The 16,505-nt window shown below is 36.7% G+C and overlaps 1 protein-coding gene across 1 annotated transcript in view; it reads right to left on the minus strand.

Annotated features, from left to right (window-relative positions):
- Window positions 1–691: 691 nt before the first annotated feature.
- Fam241a (family with sequence similarity 241 member A) overlaps window positions 692–16,505 on the minus strand; it is a 29,227-nt gene continuing 13,413 nt past the window's right edge. Inside the window, exon 2 of the mRNA XM_042701842.1 lies at window positions 692–2,659. Within this exon, the coding sequence (XP_042557776.1) occupies window positions 2,414–2,659 (246 nt within the window). The 3' untranslated portion in view covers window positions 692–2,413. The remainder of the gene's footprint in view (window positions 2,660–16,505) is intronic.

Here is a 16,505-nt window from a genome sequence, read left to right on the forward strand (position 1 = left end):
AGGTTTTATTTTAAGGAAAATTGATTTACTCTTGCCATCTATATACTCAGCTTATTTTATAGATATTAACCTTTATCCTTTGAATCAAGGGCTGACAGAATGGATGATGTATACATTAATAATCTCATAATCTTAACATTATAATTTCCGATTTCTTTATTCATAGGCATTGAGTTTCTAAAATTGCAATGAAATGACTGAGGATTGTTTTCAATTTAATTTCTTATGCCAGGAAACAAAAGAAATTACCTTGTCCTTTTAAGGATATCTATGAAGACTTCATTCTATTATATTTCATAAAAGAAAACATATTGGCAAAGTTTGGTGTCTTCTTTTGCCACATCAAACCAAAATATTTCATGGCATTCTGCACTAGTCAATAAAATATGTAGAAAGAAGAAAAGCAAAATCTTCTCTATTTCTTTATATAATTTAATGCATACCTTATTAATACCAACATGGAAATGCATAGTATTGACAGTATACTAAACCATGACTATATTAGGACTTTTCAAAATGTATTTTCAATTTAATTTATTTTCAACAGTGAATTTTCAATTCAATGTATTTGATTTTCAAGGTATTTTAATGTACTTTCAATATTAGGACTTATTTTTCATGTATTTTCAATGTATTTCAATTTATTTTCAACTGTTGGAACCACAGTCCTTACAATATATACTATCTTTTGCATTTTAAAGAGAAATTAAATTTCTGATAGTATTAGACAAGAATATACTTATTAATGTTCTATGCAGATATACAAAATCTCTTCTTCTGAAAACTTTGCAATTCTATGGTATACAAAGCAAAATTTTCACACAACTTGTACCTACATTAAGCTCATAAAAGTTACTGTAAAAACTCTCAAAACCCAATTAAAAACACAATGATATAATACAAAGTTTTTGTTTCCAAAACCCAAATTTTAAAAGGCCCACACTTATACCAATGTCTACTAAAGTATACTTTTTTGTGCCCCCAACTAGTATTTTTGTTTAGGATTATCTGATTTTAGAAATTAAAGTTAAATGTTTTTCATTATTTTCTGTTTCAGGATGAAAGATACTGAGAACTCACAGAATAAAATTGTGAAATTGGATTGGGTAAAACTCTACAAAAGGTAAGAGTAAACATGCTTAAGTTAGCAGCACCTTACCAAAGGAAAATGCCCACTGTCTATTTTCATTGCTTTTAATTTGAATTCCTAGATGATTATCTACTTCTTTATTCAAATAATCTTTGAGATGAAAGTGGAAAGACTGAAGGTCCTCTAAAAAAGTGTCACTAAAGCCAACTTCTGTTTTCAAAGTATATTTAAAGAAATGCTTTTCAATATACAACCCCACAGAACTGAGTTAAGAAACATTAATAACATGGCTAGCCAATTAATGACTTGGCTTTAATCTTAGAATATTAAAATTGGTTTTAAGTTCTAAATTTTAGCATCTGATTTTATACTGTAATACTGTACTTTCTATGTTATCAAAAAAGATGATCAGATTTTTAAATAATTACAATAAAATATAAAATTTTTTTGGGGGGAATCCATGCCAAGATAGGAAATACAGTGTTGTAACTCTTGAGATAATTGCAAAAGAACTATAAAATTATATTTTTTGAAAAAAATACACTGAAATCTGCAAGTGGTTAGATACAAGAAGATAGGTATTACATTAGGATGAAGCCAAATATGGACTTGGCTTATGATATTTTAAAAAATCCACAAAAAAGTAATTAGCACCAAAATTGTCTAAATGTCAATAATATACTGAAGAAATCTCAGGCCTGAATGTTACATTACAGAAAAGTTGTATTTAACCTGAGAACGTCCCGGCAATAAATATGTTCCTTTCAATCTCTAGTAATATGCTCGCTTTATTCATTCTTACCACAATATTAAGGTAGTATGTAGAAATTATAATTTAAATTACCTTGGTTCAGGCTGAGCAAGGGACAACAGACAAGTATTTCCCCATAATGTGGGATTATTTGATGGAGATGAGGGTAGAACAGTTTTCCAACTAAAACTTATTTTTAGCTCATTTCCTTTTTTCCCAAAATGTTTTATTAAAACTCTATAAGAACTATACTGCTTGATGTGAACTCCAACTTATTTTCCCTGTTCATTGGTTGGTGATGTTATTTAAGATTTGGAGTGGGGATATAGGTGTCTAAAGTGAAATATAAATCACAGTAGTGAAATAAGTGTTTTGAATAAAATATATATTCAAAATATATATATAACAAAGAATTTGGTTCAATTTTAAATGACATCCACTTATAAATTTAGTTACAAAACAGTCAACACACAATCAAAAAAACAAATTAAATATTTTGGCTTTCAAAAAGCCAAAATGTATAACTCTATCAATTACATACATGGCTTCCAAATGTCCAAGCAACTCATTCATTACTGTTGCACATAAATAATGACAAGGCAAAGAACAGCAACCAGTCCAAGGGCTTGCAGGCCAAGGAACCACAGCATAAGCCAAAAGAAGATGACTATTACAGGTTCCACAATTCGTTCTCCAAAGTACATCCTTGTGAAGCCCATATTGAGGAGGTTTTTGTTCAGTTCACCAAAGAGCGTTCCCATCTTTTTGTAGTCATCTCCACCAGGCTCACCAGTGTGGTTTTGTGAGTCTTCAGTAGCCTTAAGAAAAAAGATAACCAAACATGAACATAAAATAAGAAATATATAAAGGTCATTAAGAGTAACAACTATCTCATAATTCTTTTTTTCTTTTTTTTTGTGGTCCATCATGGGACTTGAACTTAGGGTCTGGGTGCTGTCTCTGAGCTCATTTTTGCTCAAGGCTAGAGCTCTACCACTTTGAGCCACAGCTCCACTTCCAGTTTTCTTATGGTTAACTGGAGAAAAGACTATTCTCACAGACTTTCCTGCCTGGGCTGGCTTTGAACATTGATCATCAAATCTCAAGCCTCCTGAGTAGCTAGGATTAGCTTTGAACTCAGACACGTGTAGTACCAGATAAGCAGTGATCTGTTCTTGGAAGCCTGACTCTCAGTCTTCTCAGTTTTAGGAATTTCATTGCTTTTCTTTGCTGCCCCAGTTCTAGGAGTGGTGGTTGCTTCTGGCTGTTGCTGTCTCTATGATATTTTAATTACTCTGGCTTATCTCATAGTTCTTTATCTTTCAAAGTAGAGGCATACTTCTGATACTCATTCAATAAGTATTTGTTAGCTTAATATAATGGGCATCTTCCTTTTGTATTGACATAAGAAAATTGTGTCTGACTGGATGCTGGTGGTTTATGCCTATAATCCTAACTACCTGGGACACTGAGATCTAGAAATTGCAGCTCAAAGCCAGCCCTCTAGGTTAAGAAAGCCCAGGAAAATCTTATCTCCAATTAACTACCAAAACTCTGGAAATGAATCTGTGGTTCAAGTGGCAAAGAGTGCCAGCCTTGAATGAAAAAGCACAGCACACCCAGGTGGGGTTCAATCTCTATTATTGGCACTGAAAAAAAAACTGTCTGAACCCACTTTTCAGAATGTAGAAAGCAGTGACTTTCCAATCCCTGTGGAATCAACATTGAGGAAGCTCTTGACACCAGACCACTGATTTACAAAATGAAAGGAATAGGTGGTTCACTTCCATCTGTTTTCTAGTTGCTTTTCTCCTGTTTTAAGAGGCAGGCTTCTAATTGCTCTGTCCTTGTGAGTTTTTTTTCCTTAGTCCATCATGCTGAACTATATTTAGCTAAACTCCCAGGCCTCAGCTAAGGAAACTTCTGCATAAGCCCTTTCATAATTCTCTAAATGCTAAATGCCTCTTACTAATCCCATCAGGAAAAACACATAGGATTAATTGTGTGTAGGCCAATAGGATAGCTAGAAGCCAGTGTCCTCAAAAGTGTAGGCAACTACACATACTACAAAAGGTGTATTTCTATCATCTCCCAAATCTTACTACAATGAAATTACTGTCTAAGCTTCAGATCCTCTTCTACTTTTTTTTTTTTTTTGGTCGGTCGTGGGGCTTGAACTCTGGGCCTGAGCACTGTCTCCCAGCTCTTCAGCTCAAGGCTAGTGCTCTACCACTTGAGCTACAGCGCCACTTCCCAGGCTGGCTTTGAATTGAGATCCTCAGATCTCAGCCTCCTGAGTAGCTAGGATTACAGGCGTTAGCCACCGGCACCCGGCTCTTGTACGGTTTTGATATCATTTGTCCCTTGAAAGGTTCACGTGATGCAAGCTTGGTCTTCAGGGTTAGGTGAGCAGAAGAAGTCTTGAAGAAGTGGAGATGCCAGGTGCCGGTGGCTCATGAGGCTAACTACTTAGGAGGCTGAGATCCAAGGATCATGGTTCAAAGCCAGCCCAGGCAGGAAAGTCTGTGAGACTCTTATCTCTAATTAACCACCAGAAAACCAGAAGTGGCACTGTGTTCAAGTGGTAGAGTGCTCGCCTTGAGCTGAAGAGCTCAGGGACAGCACCCAAGCCCAGAGTTCAAGCCCATGATTTCCCCCCCACCAAAAAATAAAAGAGGAGGTGCGGATTTAGTGGGAGATTATTATATCAACTGGGCAAGGGGTGCTTTTGTTGCTTCAAATAGTTCTTGTAAAAGGACTGTTTTAAAAGCCAGAGCCTGGCCTTACCCATCTTCCTCTGGGTCCCTGGGTTGATCTTGTTAAGTTTCATTCTGCCAATAATCCTTCAGTACAGTGGCAGCAACTGATTGCAGTTTGGGACTTTTCTTTCTGCTCTAGGTACTAGCTCCAGCTTTGTCTTTTTCTTGGATATCTGGTTCTCTAGTCTATAGGGTCCCTTCTTTAAACACAGACACCCATACCACTGGTAAACTGTGATCTGTTCTGACTTTCAGCTCTGTGGGGCCTTTTCTCAGTCTTCTCAGTTTTAGTAATTGCATTGGTTTTCTTTGCTGCCGCAGTTCTAGGAGTGGTGGTTGCTTCTGGCTGTTGCTGTCTTTGTGATATTTTAATGTAGTATTTTATTTAAAGCAAGCAATACAGTAGAATCCCATTGAGCATACATGAAATCACAGATTGTAGGGCTCATTACCAGGGTATCTGATTTACTAAACCAGGGCAGGAGGCTTGGAGTCATTCCAAGATTGTCTGCTCGAGCAAGTTTCAGAGTGAGGCTGATGCACTCATCATACTTGGGGATTCTTTTGTTACTGAAGACTTTTCCAGTATTAATGGCTTTCATGTGAAGTACTCTAGGTCCAATATAATAGGTACACTCTGAACATTTAATCTTTATAAAGTCACTTAAATCTACCAATGCTTGTAAGTTCTTCCGTAAGAAGAAAGTAGGAGTTGCAACAGTAAGTCAAAGTAAGGAATTAGTTAACCCCTAGGAGCCAAGTGAGAAGGGATAGGCCTGTAAAGGGCCTTGGAAGGCCTGCAAGGAGAATTTTGGCCAACCTGTGTCTGTGGAAGTCTGCTGTTTTCATCTTCCTTTAATTATGAAGAGCTTAAAGTACACATAAAATTAAAGAAAGTGTAATGAATATGTACCTATGAACTGGATTTAGTAATTACTAAAATTTTACCATGTTACCAAATAGTATTGCTTAATCTGAGCAATCAAGTAAAGAGGAAAACACAGTCAGTTGAAGAATGTTTCAAAGTAATGTATTTCCCACAAGTAAAATTCTTTAGAAATACTCAAGATATCCAACAATGACTTGAATAGGGACAATCCCAAGAAGACAGAAAATATATAACACAGGCAATATTGTTAAATCAGAAAGATTACAGAGAATCTCATTTCTGTATTTTCTGTATCTAAATTATCCCCTTGAATGTTACAGTTATTAAGAGGCCAAGCAATGGTGTGGTGGTAAATTTTAAACATAAACATAAACTAGGCTTTGTAGAAAGAAAGATTTGTAGCAGAAAGACGTGTCATTCAAAATTATCTCCCAATTTTGGTATTAGTTCTTCCATTTTGGCTAATTTGAAGTTACTAACAGCCAGCTTACAAAGTCCTTGAAAAGTTAATAATTTGTTCTTAAGGTCCACTAACAGCTAGCACTAACACTCTACTATAGGAACAGCAGGTAAGTTGAGATAAACAATTACAAGGTTATAAACAGTGAGTTTAATCCTGATAATTCTAACAGTTGGGGTATATTTTTGTGCTTGTATGTTCTGGTACTGGGGCTAGAACTCAAGAGCCTTGCATTTCTAGTTTGGCTTTATTTATTTATTTACTTATTTATTGACTGGTCTTGCAGCATGAATGAACTCAGGGCCTGAGGGCTGTCCCTCAGCATTTCTGCTTAAGGCTATTGCTCTATTACTTGAGCAACACTTTCAGTCTGGCAATTGCTGATTAATTGGAGACAGAATATAAACCTGATTCTCAGATCTCAGCCTCTTGAGTAGCCATGAGCTACTGACGCCAGGCTGGTGTATTATTCTAATTATTATTATTATTAAGCTTATAAGAATGACACATTCAGATGGTGTCATAAAATAACTGCATTTTAAATGAATGGAATTCAGGAAAATTCTATTAAGAAATATGTCTTTAGGGCTGGGAAGGTAGCTCAGTGGTAGAGGGCTTGCTTTGCATGCATGAGGCCCTGGGTTCAAGTTCTCAGTACCACATAAGCAGAAAAAACCGGAAGTGGTGCTATGGCTCAAGTGGTAGATTCTAGCCTTGAGCTGAAGAGCTGAGGGACAGTGCCCAGGCCCAGAGTTCAAGCCCCAAGACTGCCCCCCCCACACACACACACAAAAGAAATATGTCTTTAATAGTCAGTGTGGTTGGATATAATGACACAAAACTACCACAAGTATCAGCATTTGACTTGCTTCATGCAGATAGCAAAAGGGCATACAATTCAGTCATTTTTAGAAGTCCCTATTTACTATAACATTTAAACTGCCAGTAGGATTGTGAGAAAGAAGTGGTTTTTTCCAATGTTTCCATCGCAGTGAATGGCATCACCGACCACATGCCAGATCTGAAGGCCTCACCTGAGGTAATCTTGACTTCTCTACTTCACATCATCCTGCATCTTGCTTATCACTTTACCTTTATTTTACACTCTAAATGTCCTTAAATTGGCCAGTGAAACAGTGTCCTACCTCTAATGCACATGCATGGCACCACCCAACAGCCACAGTGATCCTTTCACACTCAAATCCAATCATGCCACCTCCACTCTGATTTTAGATTAAGGCTGAAATCTCTCAGAGGATCTATAGAACCTGCTTAGCCTGGCCTCTGTCTAGGTCTCTAGACTCATTCTGTCCTTCCTCTCCCTCTGTCTCTGTTTCAGTCACACAGTTCTTTGTTTCAGCCTCAGGCCATGTTTTTGCCAGTTACAGGTTTTTAATATGCTGTTTTCTCTGCCTAAAGCACCCTTTTTTCTTCTCCTTTTCTCAGTATAAGACTTGCTTCTAATAACATTAGATAATGTGCTTTCAAAGCATAATAATTCAATGAAAATGTGTGTGATTATTTGGTTCATATCTTTCTAACATCACTGTAAGTTTCATGCAATGAGGCAATACCTCTTTTCTCTGACTTTGTATTTCCTCTGAGATCACTATATAGTACACTTTAGTGGCTTAAAAGAATACAAATACTTAACTTTATAGTTCTGAACTTTATAAATCATGTCCCCAGAATTGTGTTTCTTTTGCGAAGCTCTAGGAAAGTCTATTCCACACCTTTCATACTTGTAAGAGGATGTCTATAGTCTTTGGTTCCTAGACCCCATATGTCTATCTTCAAGGCCAGTAATATATAGAATCCTTCTGATGACAGAAAGGAAAGATTCTGCTTTTGTTTTTCTCAAGACATGGCCTCTTTATGTAATGCAAAAAGCTGACCTTGAACTTGAAATCCTCTGCCTATGAAGAAATGCTGAGATTATAGGCCTGTGCTACACCAGACTAATTCTCTGCTTTAATGCCCCAAGTGATTAAGCTTGGCTTGCCTGGGTAGTCCATGATGCTCTATGGTAAAGTCCTTAAACTTAATCACATTGGTAATGTGCCAGGTAACATTGTATTCACAGATCCTGAGGATTAAGATGTGAACGTGTTTGAAAAGACCACTATTCTGCCTATCACAGTGTTGTATTAAAATTTACTTATATATCTAATTCCTGTCACTACCTTTAGCCAATTAAGGATATTCATGACAAGAAGTATACTATATAAATTTTAACGTTAGTATTTAGTATAATGCATTGTGCCTAGGCCCATGTCTACTTACAATAAACCTCTATTTTATGAACGGTAACTTTAAAAGACACTAATGGGACTAATGAGTTTCTGGATCCTTGCATTTTCTCAGATATTTGTAATGTTGAGTAATAGTGGTACTGGTAGTATTATGAATGGATGATAGAAAAAGTTAACACTAAGTGCTTGCTATGTGAGGCACAGCACTGTCATTGTATGCCTTTACAATTATACTTAAGGGAGGCATTATTTGTTTCTCTTCGTTTATAGATAAGGAAACTATCACATTTCAAATGCATTAAATGAACAGACACTGACTTATACTTAGTAACTGAAGGATCTGTGATATAAACCCAGACAATCTTATTCCAAGGCCACATTGTAACTCACATTTTTTTCCTCCAGTTATTATATTAATAGCTAATATCCATCAAATGTGGCTCTAAGGAGCCACATTTACGTAATTAATCTCTGAAAAAAGGAAAGCTATGGTAACACATTCTGTTTTACATAGAATGAGTACATTCAACACAGCAAACTGAACATTGGTACCATTTTTTGCTCTATCTTTTCCCACAGTTTAAACCTGTTTATCAAACAAGAAAATTGTTCAAGTTTTAATTTTCACCTTGTTTAAAAATGAGGATAAGGCAAGGCTATTTGTAGATAAGCACATCTTCACAGCTTTTAAAGTGACTGGAATCTAGATTCAAAGGTTGAAATAGAGAAAAAAAGGGAGGAAGGAAAAAAGAAAGCAAGAAAGAGAAAGAAAAAAGGAAGGAAGAAAGCTAAGCAAACCTCCAAGCAGAACGAAGCAACGTGCTTGGCAGAGTTGCATTATACTTCACACACGAACAGTGCGCTAGAGCAGGCGTGCAGACGGAGCTTTTCCCTGTTCTAACATTAATCACTCCTGTGTCTGCCAAATTTTATTTTCTGTGTATGAGGCCCCAGTGGAAGAACATTTGTCAAAGGACTTTCCTTTATGGCTACACAGAATACTGACAATGCTATGCACACTAAACAGTGTTCTCACCCAAAGTGATATTCTTCTTCATCTTTTTTATGATTGAAGATATATGTAAAAATAAATGGATGTTCTAATTGATTCACAATCCTAAAAGATACTCAAAATGAATGATGAACTAATTTAAGGTGAATCCTTAAATCATAACATGATTTTTGAGAAGGATTCTTTAGATAATTAAACCAAAGTGTCTTACTATAGAAAGGACTCAAGAGGCCAAGCAACACAATCTATTGACAAAATCAGAGGCTTAAGAGAATGGGACAGAATCAAATCCTACTCTCAGGTATTAGCTGCAAGGCATAGGGCAAACTAACTATTGATTGCTTTCCATATCTATAAAAGGAGCGTAATACCTACTTACCTCACAGTTCTTGTGATGAGAAAACATAAAACCATCTTCTTTATACATAGTAAACTCTCATAGTAATTATTATAATAATTATTAATGTCTTGAGATTATTTTTTTTACCATGCTACCTGACCTAATTAAATACTTTAATGATCACTTTTCTTATGATAATTACATTCAGTTGTATATTCTTTAACTGTTATAACAGTTTGATTATAAAGAAATTGAGGCAGTGTTTTCTATGCAACTTCCCTGCGCACGGTACAGTGCGCACAGTATACACTGGTGCAGTGTGCACTCTGTATACACCGAGTACAAGGAACACACAGTAGTATGGTAGAAGCTCTTGTCCATTCACTTGTAGAAAAGCACCCCACCTCTTTCAACAGGCTTGCCCTGAGTCCGTGACAATTTCAGGTTCATTTTTAACTGTTTTCTCAAGTGCCAAATCATATTTTGGGGTGTTACTGCATGTTCTAACATATACGGCACTGGGAATCTGCTTGTTTTGATACCTGATATTTATTTAACTTTCATCCATTAAGAGCCCCTTGTTTTCCTTCTGGGGACACTTAGTACCTTCCTTGGTCTTGTTCCATGTGTTGGGTGGAGATGTTCTCATTCAGCCTGGACAAGCAGAACATTTCATTTTCTTGGAGGGGTGTAAAGTGAAGGAATGAGCATGTAACCCTAGATAGGACAATGAGAGTAAGCCCTACTTAAGACTTTTGCTATTGAAAAAAAAGATTTTTTTTGGGGGGGGGAGTCTGGTCATGGGGCCTGAACTCTGGACCTGGGCGCTGTCCCTCAGCTCTTCAGCTCAAGGCTAGCGCTCTACCACTTGAGCCACAGCACCACTTCCAGCTTTTCTCTTTTTGCTTATGTGGTGCTGAGGAATCGAACCCAGGGTCTCATGCAAGCAAGGCAAGCGCTCTACCACTGAGCCACCTTCCCAGCCCTGAGAAAAAGATTTAAAAAAAAAAAACTGTGGTTAGTTAACTGGTAAGATATAGGACATCTTACTGTGATGAAAGGAAAGCTAACTAAGAAAGCTAACAACTGCTTAGAGACAGAATCTTGCTAAAATAGCTTAAATGTACAGATTTTGGTAACACACCTAACTCTGGTCTTTTCAATAATATGAACCACTAATTTCCTGTTTTGCAAAACTTGGTAGGAGTTGAATTTTGTCACTTGGAACCAAGAGTTCTGACTACAGGAGATTACAATGATGATAAAAAAAGGACAACTACTGTTCTCTTTCACTGTGTTAGGCATTACTTTAAGGAAGTACAATGTATTCATTTTCCCACTTAATCTTCATCTTCTATAACAAGTATTGCTAGTTAACTCCAAAGTCCAAGTGATTAACCATGATGCTTATTACTTCCTTACTAATTTGGTTTTATTATTACAAGCAGTAATTAATATAAAAATGTATTAAACAGTGGAGATGAGGCAAATGGAAATATATGGAATGTAACTTTCTAAATGTTAGTTTTAAAGACCCATGAAAATATGTGGATACATGGTAATTACAAATATTTAGACAACACAGAAAAGTGCCAACTTCAATAATGTGGGCCCATGGACATCATAATAAGGAAGGCAAATTACATAACAAATAAAAGAGAAATAATTATTAGATAGCAGAGTAATCTGTAAACTACTGAACAAATGAATCAGTGAATGACCACATAAATACTGCTGCAATTGCTCTTTCAGTCTTAACTCTACTTCTGCTGTTTTTAGATTTCAGTAGGATTATAATCTACTGATCTTTGATTTGTCTCCATCATTCTCTCTTACTTCCTTTTAATCTTGATTTTATTGGGGTTTCCTTTGAGATGTGTTTTCCTTTGCTTTCAAGATTTCTGTCTTTCAACATTTTCACTATGTCTGTGTATCTCCTCATGTTTATCCTTAAGACTTTTTTGAGTTTCTTGGATATTTAACAATACTCTTCATGAAATCTGGGTTATGTATTTCTAAGTATTATTTTTTTTCTGTTGCTCTCTATTTTTGATATTCCCATTACTTGTATCTTGGTGTGCTTAGTCAAATGCCACATTCCTCCAAGGTTTTTATTCCATATCCCGCCCACCTCCCACCCTGGTCCTTATGACTATATACCTCTGTAGGCACAACTTCAGGTTCATTGCTTATTTTCATTTGCCAGTTGAAGTTATTTTCATTTAGGGTATTATATTAATTCAATTCCTGGGGCTGGGAAGGTGGCTCAGTGATAGAGCACTTGCCTTGCATGCATGAGGCCCTGGGTTCGATTCCTCAGCACCACATAAGCAAAAAGAAAACAGCCGAAGTGGCGCTGTGGCTCAAGTGGTAGAGTGCTAGCCTTGAGCTGAAGAGCTGAGGGATAGCACCCAGGCCCAGAGTTCAGGCCCCATGACCGGCCCCCCCCCCAAAAAATAATTCAATTCCTGAATTCCCATTTGATTAGAAAATCTATTATCTTCTCTAGTTGATAAGACATTGCAATCACACACTGCTCTTTCATTTTTTTAAGCATTATTTTCTTTAGTTTAAAAATGGTAGTAGTTTTTGAGTTGCTTCCCCCCCCCCAGGCCCACCCTCCCCAAGACAGTGTCTTGCTATGTAGCACAGGCAGGTCTTATACTTGTGATCTTCCTACCTCACCTCTACCTCCTGGGTTCTAGAATCAAAGGTGTATGTTGCCATGCCTGAAGTCTTCGTTAGCAAACTGTATCATGTGTTCCCTGTCAAAAGTGGATTCTGTTGACTACACTGCTCTTATACATTTTCCTGCTTTGTTATGTTTTTCTCCAGATCTCATGATCTGTATTTTTGGACAGATGGATATTTTAGATAATGTACTTTAGCAGCAGTAGATATTGATTTCCCTATCTCCCATAGCCACTGGGGTGGTAGTAGTGGTTTGCTTATTTACTTAGTGAGTTGCTGGATGAATCCTACAGTCTGTTTGCTCACATTTTTATTTTTCAGTCTCATTTACGTAGGGGTTCCCATGGGTTAATACAAACCATTTATTGGTTGACGGGTATGCTTAGCCCTCCACCCAGCCTTTTATCTTTATCACTGTTAAATAATAAAAGGGTGTCTTGGAGACCATTATTCATGTTCAGAGATTTTGCACGATTGCCCTATGTGCTGATAGGGAAATAGCAGCTTGAAAGTCCCCACTCTCACTGCCCTGGGAAGTTTTGCCTTGGGCATGTACATAGTTTCCCAGACTACCAAGGTTTTATTCCACAGGCTCATTTCCTAGGAGCTGCCCTGGGTCAGAGTAGCTTATTGTTCATTGTTTTGTTAGAGACTACATTTAAGTCCTTTGTGAAATTGAGGTTTTGTTTTGTGCTAATGGGTCTCCAAAGCAGAATGCAAAATGCTTTCAAGTCTACCCCACATCCTCCCAAGACTGCTCCTGACTGGGTGCAGCCTAGCACATAAACCCTGCTTTCCTGACCCTCAGAGTTGATTCCAACCCAGGAGGGTTGCTGTTCTTGGCTGATTCTTTCCCTGGCTAGCTCTGTTTTGATATACTATGGAGTTACTAGTTTCCTTTTAATTGCTCTTCACCAAGATCTGTGTTGTTTTCAGCCATAACATTAGGCACAGAATTCTCTACTCCCCTTTCCAAATAACATCAGGACTCTTCACGTCTATGGCCTATCTTTCTTCCTGGGTACAGCTCCTGCATCATTTGCACTGGTTTGGTATAGTAACTCATTTTCTCTCAGATGGCAACATGTTCTAATATTAGGCCCTGGGGTTGGGGAAAAGAAAGCCCTTGATCTTCTTGGCTTGTCTTTCATGGTATGGAAACTGCCTCACAGTGAACTATGGTAGAGCTCGGGCTTCAGTGTTCCTGGCTAGCTGAACTGGAGTGAAGGCAGTTTGGAGAAACAGATACTTGGTCCTCTTAGCGATGAGTACTTAGAAGAGAGTATCTGTAAATGGAGCATGGAGGGAAGAGTAAAAAGATGAGAATGGGCCTAGCTTTCCAGGAAGAAATTGTAACCCTAGACTGGGAGTCGGCCCATTCTTTTGAGGGTAGGGATTCTGTAACACTGGGATGGGATGTGGCTCAAGTACCATCAATGCTGTTCTAAAATTAAGTAGGTTTCCTTGAATGAATGTTTCTCCATTTGCTATATGACCTTAGGATGATTCCAAAGACTGTAAAAGAGTGTCATTTTACTTTGCTAAATATTTCATTTATTTTGCCAGTTAATTGATATTTTGCTAGGGAAAGAGTCTTCATTGTTCTGAAAGTCCTACACTGGTTATTTCTGGGTATCAGTTACTTGTGATAGTGAGTTAAAGGTCAATTTCCAGAAGGCTGAACTAGTAAATATTGGATGGCTGATAACTAGTTTTCTGAAATGTCTTCGAACTTTAAGCATGTACTTATTATTGGTTTCATGCCCTGTGACTGTCAACTTCTGGGAATAAAAGTTTGACTTCTGAGGTTTATTTAATCAGAGTTTCTATTAATACTTTCTAAATATTCACCAATAAAATTTTCACAAGATTGATGGCTTTCTTTTCCTCCTCCTTAATTACTTCTCAAACAAACCATTAAAAAGGCAATTCCTTCTTTGCCCAGCAGTCTATCAAGTACTTTTGCCCTAATTAATTCATTTTTTTTCATTAAGCTTAAGGAAATTTAGTGGGAAATTTGGATCTCAGGACAGTACTTTTTTACTCTTATTTGTGTTTAATATATCAAGCATCATACATCTATCTGTTAAACAGTATTTAAGCATAACTAAAATACCTTTTATTAGTATTTACAACCCTCTAGAAAAGTTCTGAAAAGATGCAAAAGTGTCATAATTCAAACAAGAATGCTGTGTGAGCCATTAAAGTGACATTCTACTTTCCACTCAAGTTAATTCCTTTATAGCCCACAGGACAAAGACATAACTATGAATAAAAATGAAGGAAACTACCTTAAGCTATCATTTAAATTCAGCACAACATTTATAATTTTGCTTTAAAGACACTTATATTTAATAGAACTAAATCAAACTTCCCTTGTGCCAATAATGTATCAGATAAATGACTATACATCCTTAACTTCAAGAGGTTAGCATTTATCAAGTACATTTTTAGTGGATATGTGGTAAGTGTTTTATAGTTTAAACTACTTTTGTGTTATTATGTAATAGGCTAGATGCTTACATCACCCATAACAAGCTGATTCTTTGGCAAAACGCCTTTACTCTAACATTCAGTCACTTGTAAAGATGTATTTCTTGCTTTTTATTCCTCTTTTCCTGAAAAGCTGAACCTTTAAAAGTTGAAAACAACATTTAGATATTGGAAGTTTTGAACTTATTTTACAACACATTTTCTAATAAAAAGTAACTAACACCTATTACGTATCTAGGATGTGCTTTGATTTTCAGAACCTAAAGGAAACTGAGAGAATATATAATTTTGCCAAGATCAACTCACAATTGGTGGAGGGAAAGAGACACATTTGGGCAAGCTTTATACTATATGCATTGGAATCAATACAAAAATCAGTACTGTAATCATGTTTAATATGTAAGAACTGATAATTCAAACAGTTACACTTGATTAAAAAATACATACTTTATAATAGTTTTGTGGTTTACATTTGGCTGGTCATACATTACTGCATCTAATTTCAATTGTGATGCTTGTGATGCTTGTGATTTGACCAACATTTGCATTTTTCCTTTCCTTTTCTTAAAAAAAAAAAAAAGACAAAGTGGACACAGTGGCTCTAGCCTGTAATCCTAGCTACCTAGGAGGCAGAGATCAGGGAACTGTGGTTTGAGGCTGGTCTAGGCAGAAAAAGTTTGTGAGACTTTTATCTAAACCAGAGGCTAGGCAATGTGGCTAGTACCTGTAATCCCTGGGGACTTGGGAAAACACAAGTAAAAGGATTGTAGCCCAGCACAGCTGGCCAAACAAGCATGACCCTACAGCAAAAGTAACTAATTAAAAAGGAGGCTGGAGACCTGCTCAAGATGGACGATGCTTGCTTAGCAACGCCGAGAGGTGAGGCCCTAGGTTCAATTCCCTAGTACATGAATGAATACATAAAATGAATACAAAAATGAAGCAGCCAAAAATCCATCTTTAATATCATCCTATCAGAAAAAAGCCACATAAATTAGCATAAAGACTAACCACACAGGAAACTTCAGAGGCCGCCAGCCATTTTATTCAGTATTCTAGTGGGAGAACATGTATATTATTTGGCCATAAAATAACTAACTCTTCTCCCTTGGAACTTCCTGACTTCAGTAGTAATGTGCTTAGACCCTTTTCCTATGGGAATAATGAATTTACAGAAAAGGAAATATTTCTTCTAAGATTGGGAGTAGGGAAACTACTACTGAGTCTAGTTTGGTATGCTAGCTGAGAAGTACAAATATATAATGTAAAAAAAATAAAAAAGGCTTTCATGAAGGGTTTTGTTAAAAGATTAATTATAGAGTGAACTATTCTCTAGCTGTGATCTTAACACTTCCAATGAAAGTAATTTGAATGGATTTTGTTTATGGTAAAGAATCAGAAAAAAAATAGTGCCTATGAACAAAGAGTTTCTAACATGAGCAGAATGTGACCCACTGATTAGAGAAAGCCTTCTTTTATAGATAAAATCTTCTGATGAACTGAGTTACAGGAGATACAAAGGGAAAAGAAGGATGACAGAAAGGAGTTGGGAGTCAGTTTCTGAGGACCTACCAGTTTTTTCCCTTAACATAAATAGAACTTTGTGCCATTTAACCCACTCTATCATCCCATTCAACTTCTCAACAGAAAAAGATTTTTTTTTTTGGGGGGGGGGGAGAAACAGGAGTCTCACATTCATTAAACACCAGTAAGACAATGAATTATAGAAAGGGAAGATAAGCACATGACAACCTGAACTGTGAAATTA

The sequence above is a fragment of the Dipodomys spectabilis genome, unplaced genomic scaffold, assembly GCF_019054845.1.
Source record: "Dipodomys spectabilis isolate Male_0828 unplaced genomic scaffold, ASM1905484v1 ptg000297l, whole genome shotgun sequence".
Lineage (NCBI taxonomy): Eukaryota > Metazoa > Chordata > Mammalia > Rodentia > Heteromyidae > Dipodomys > Dipodomys spectabilis.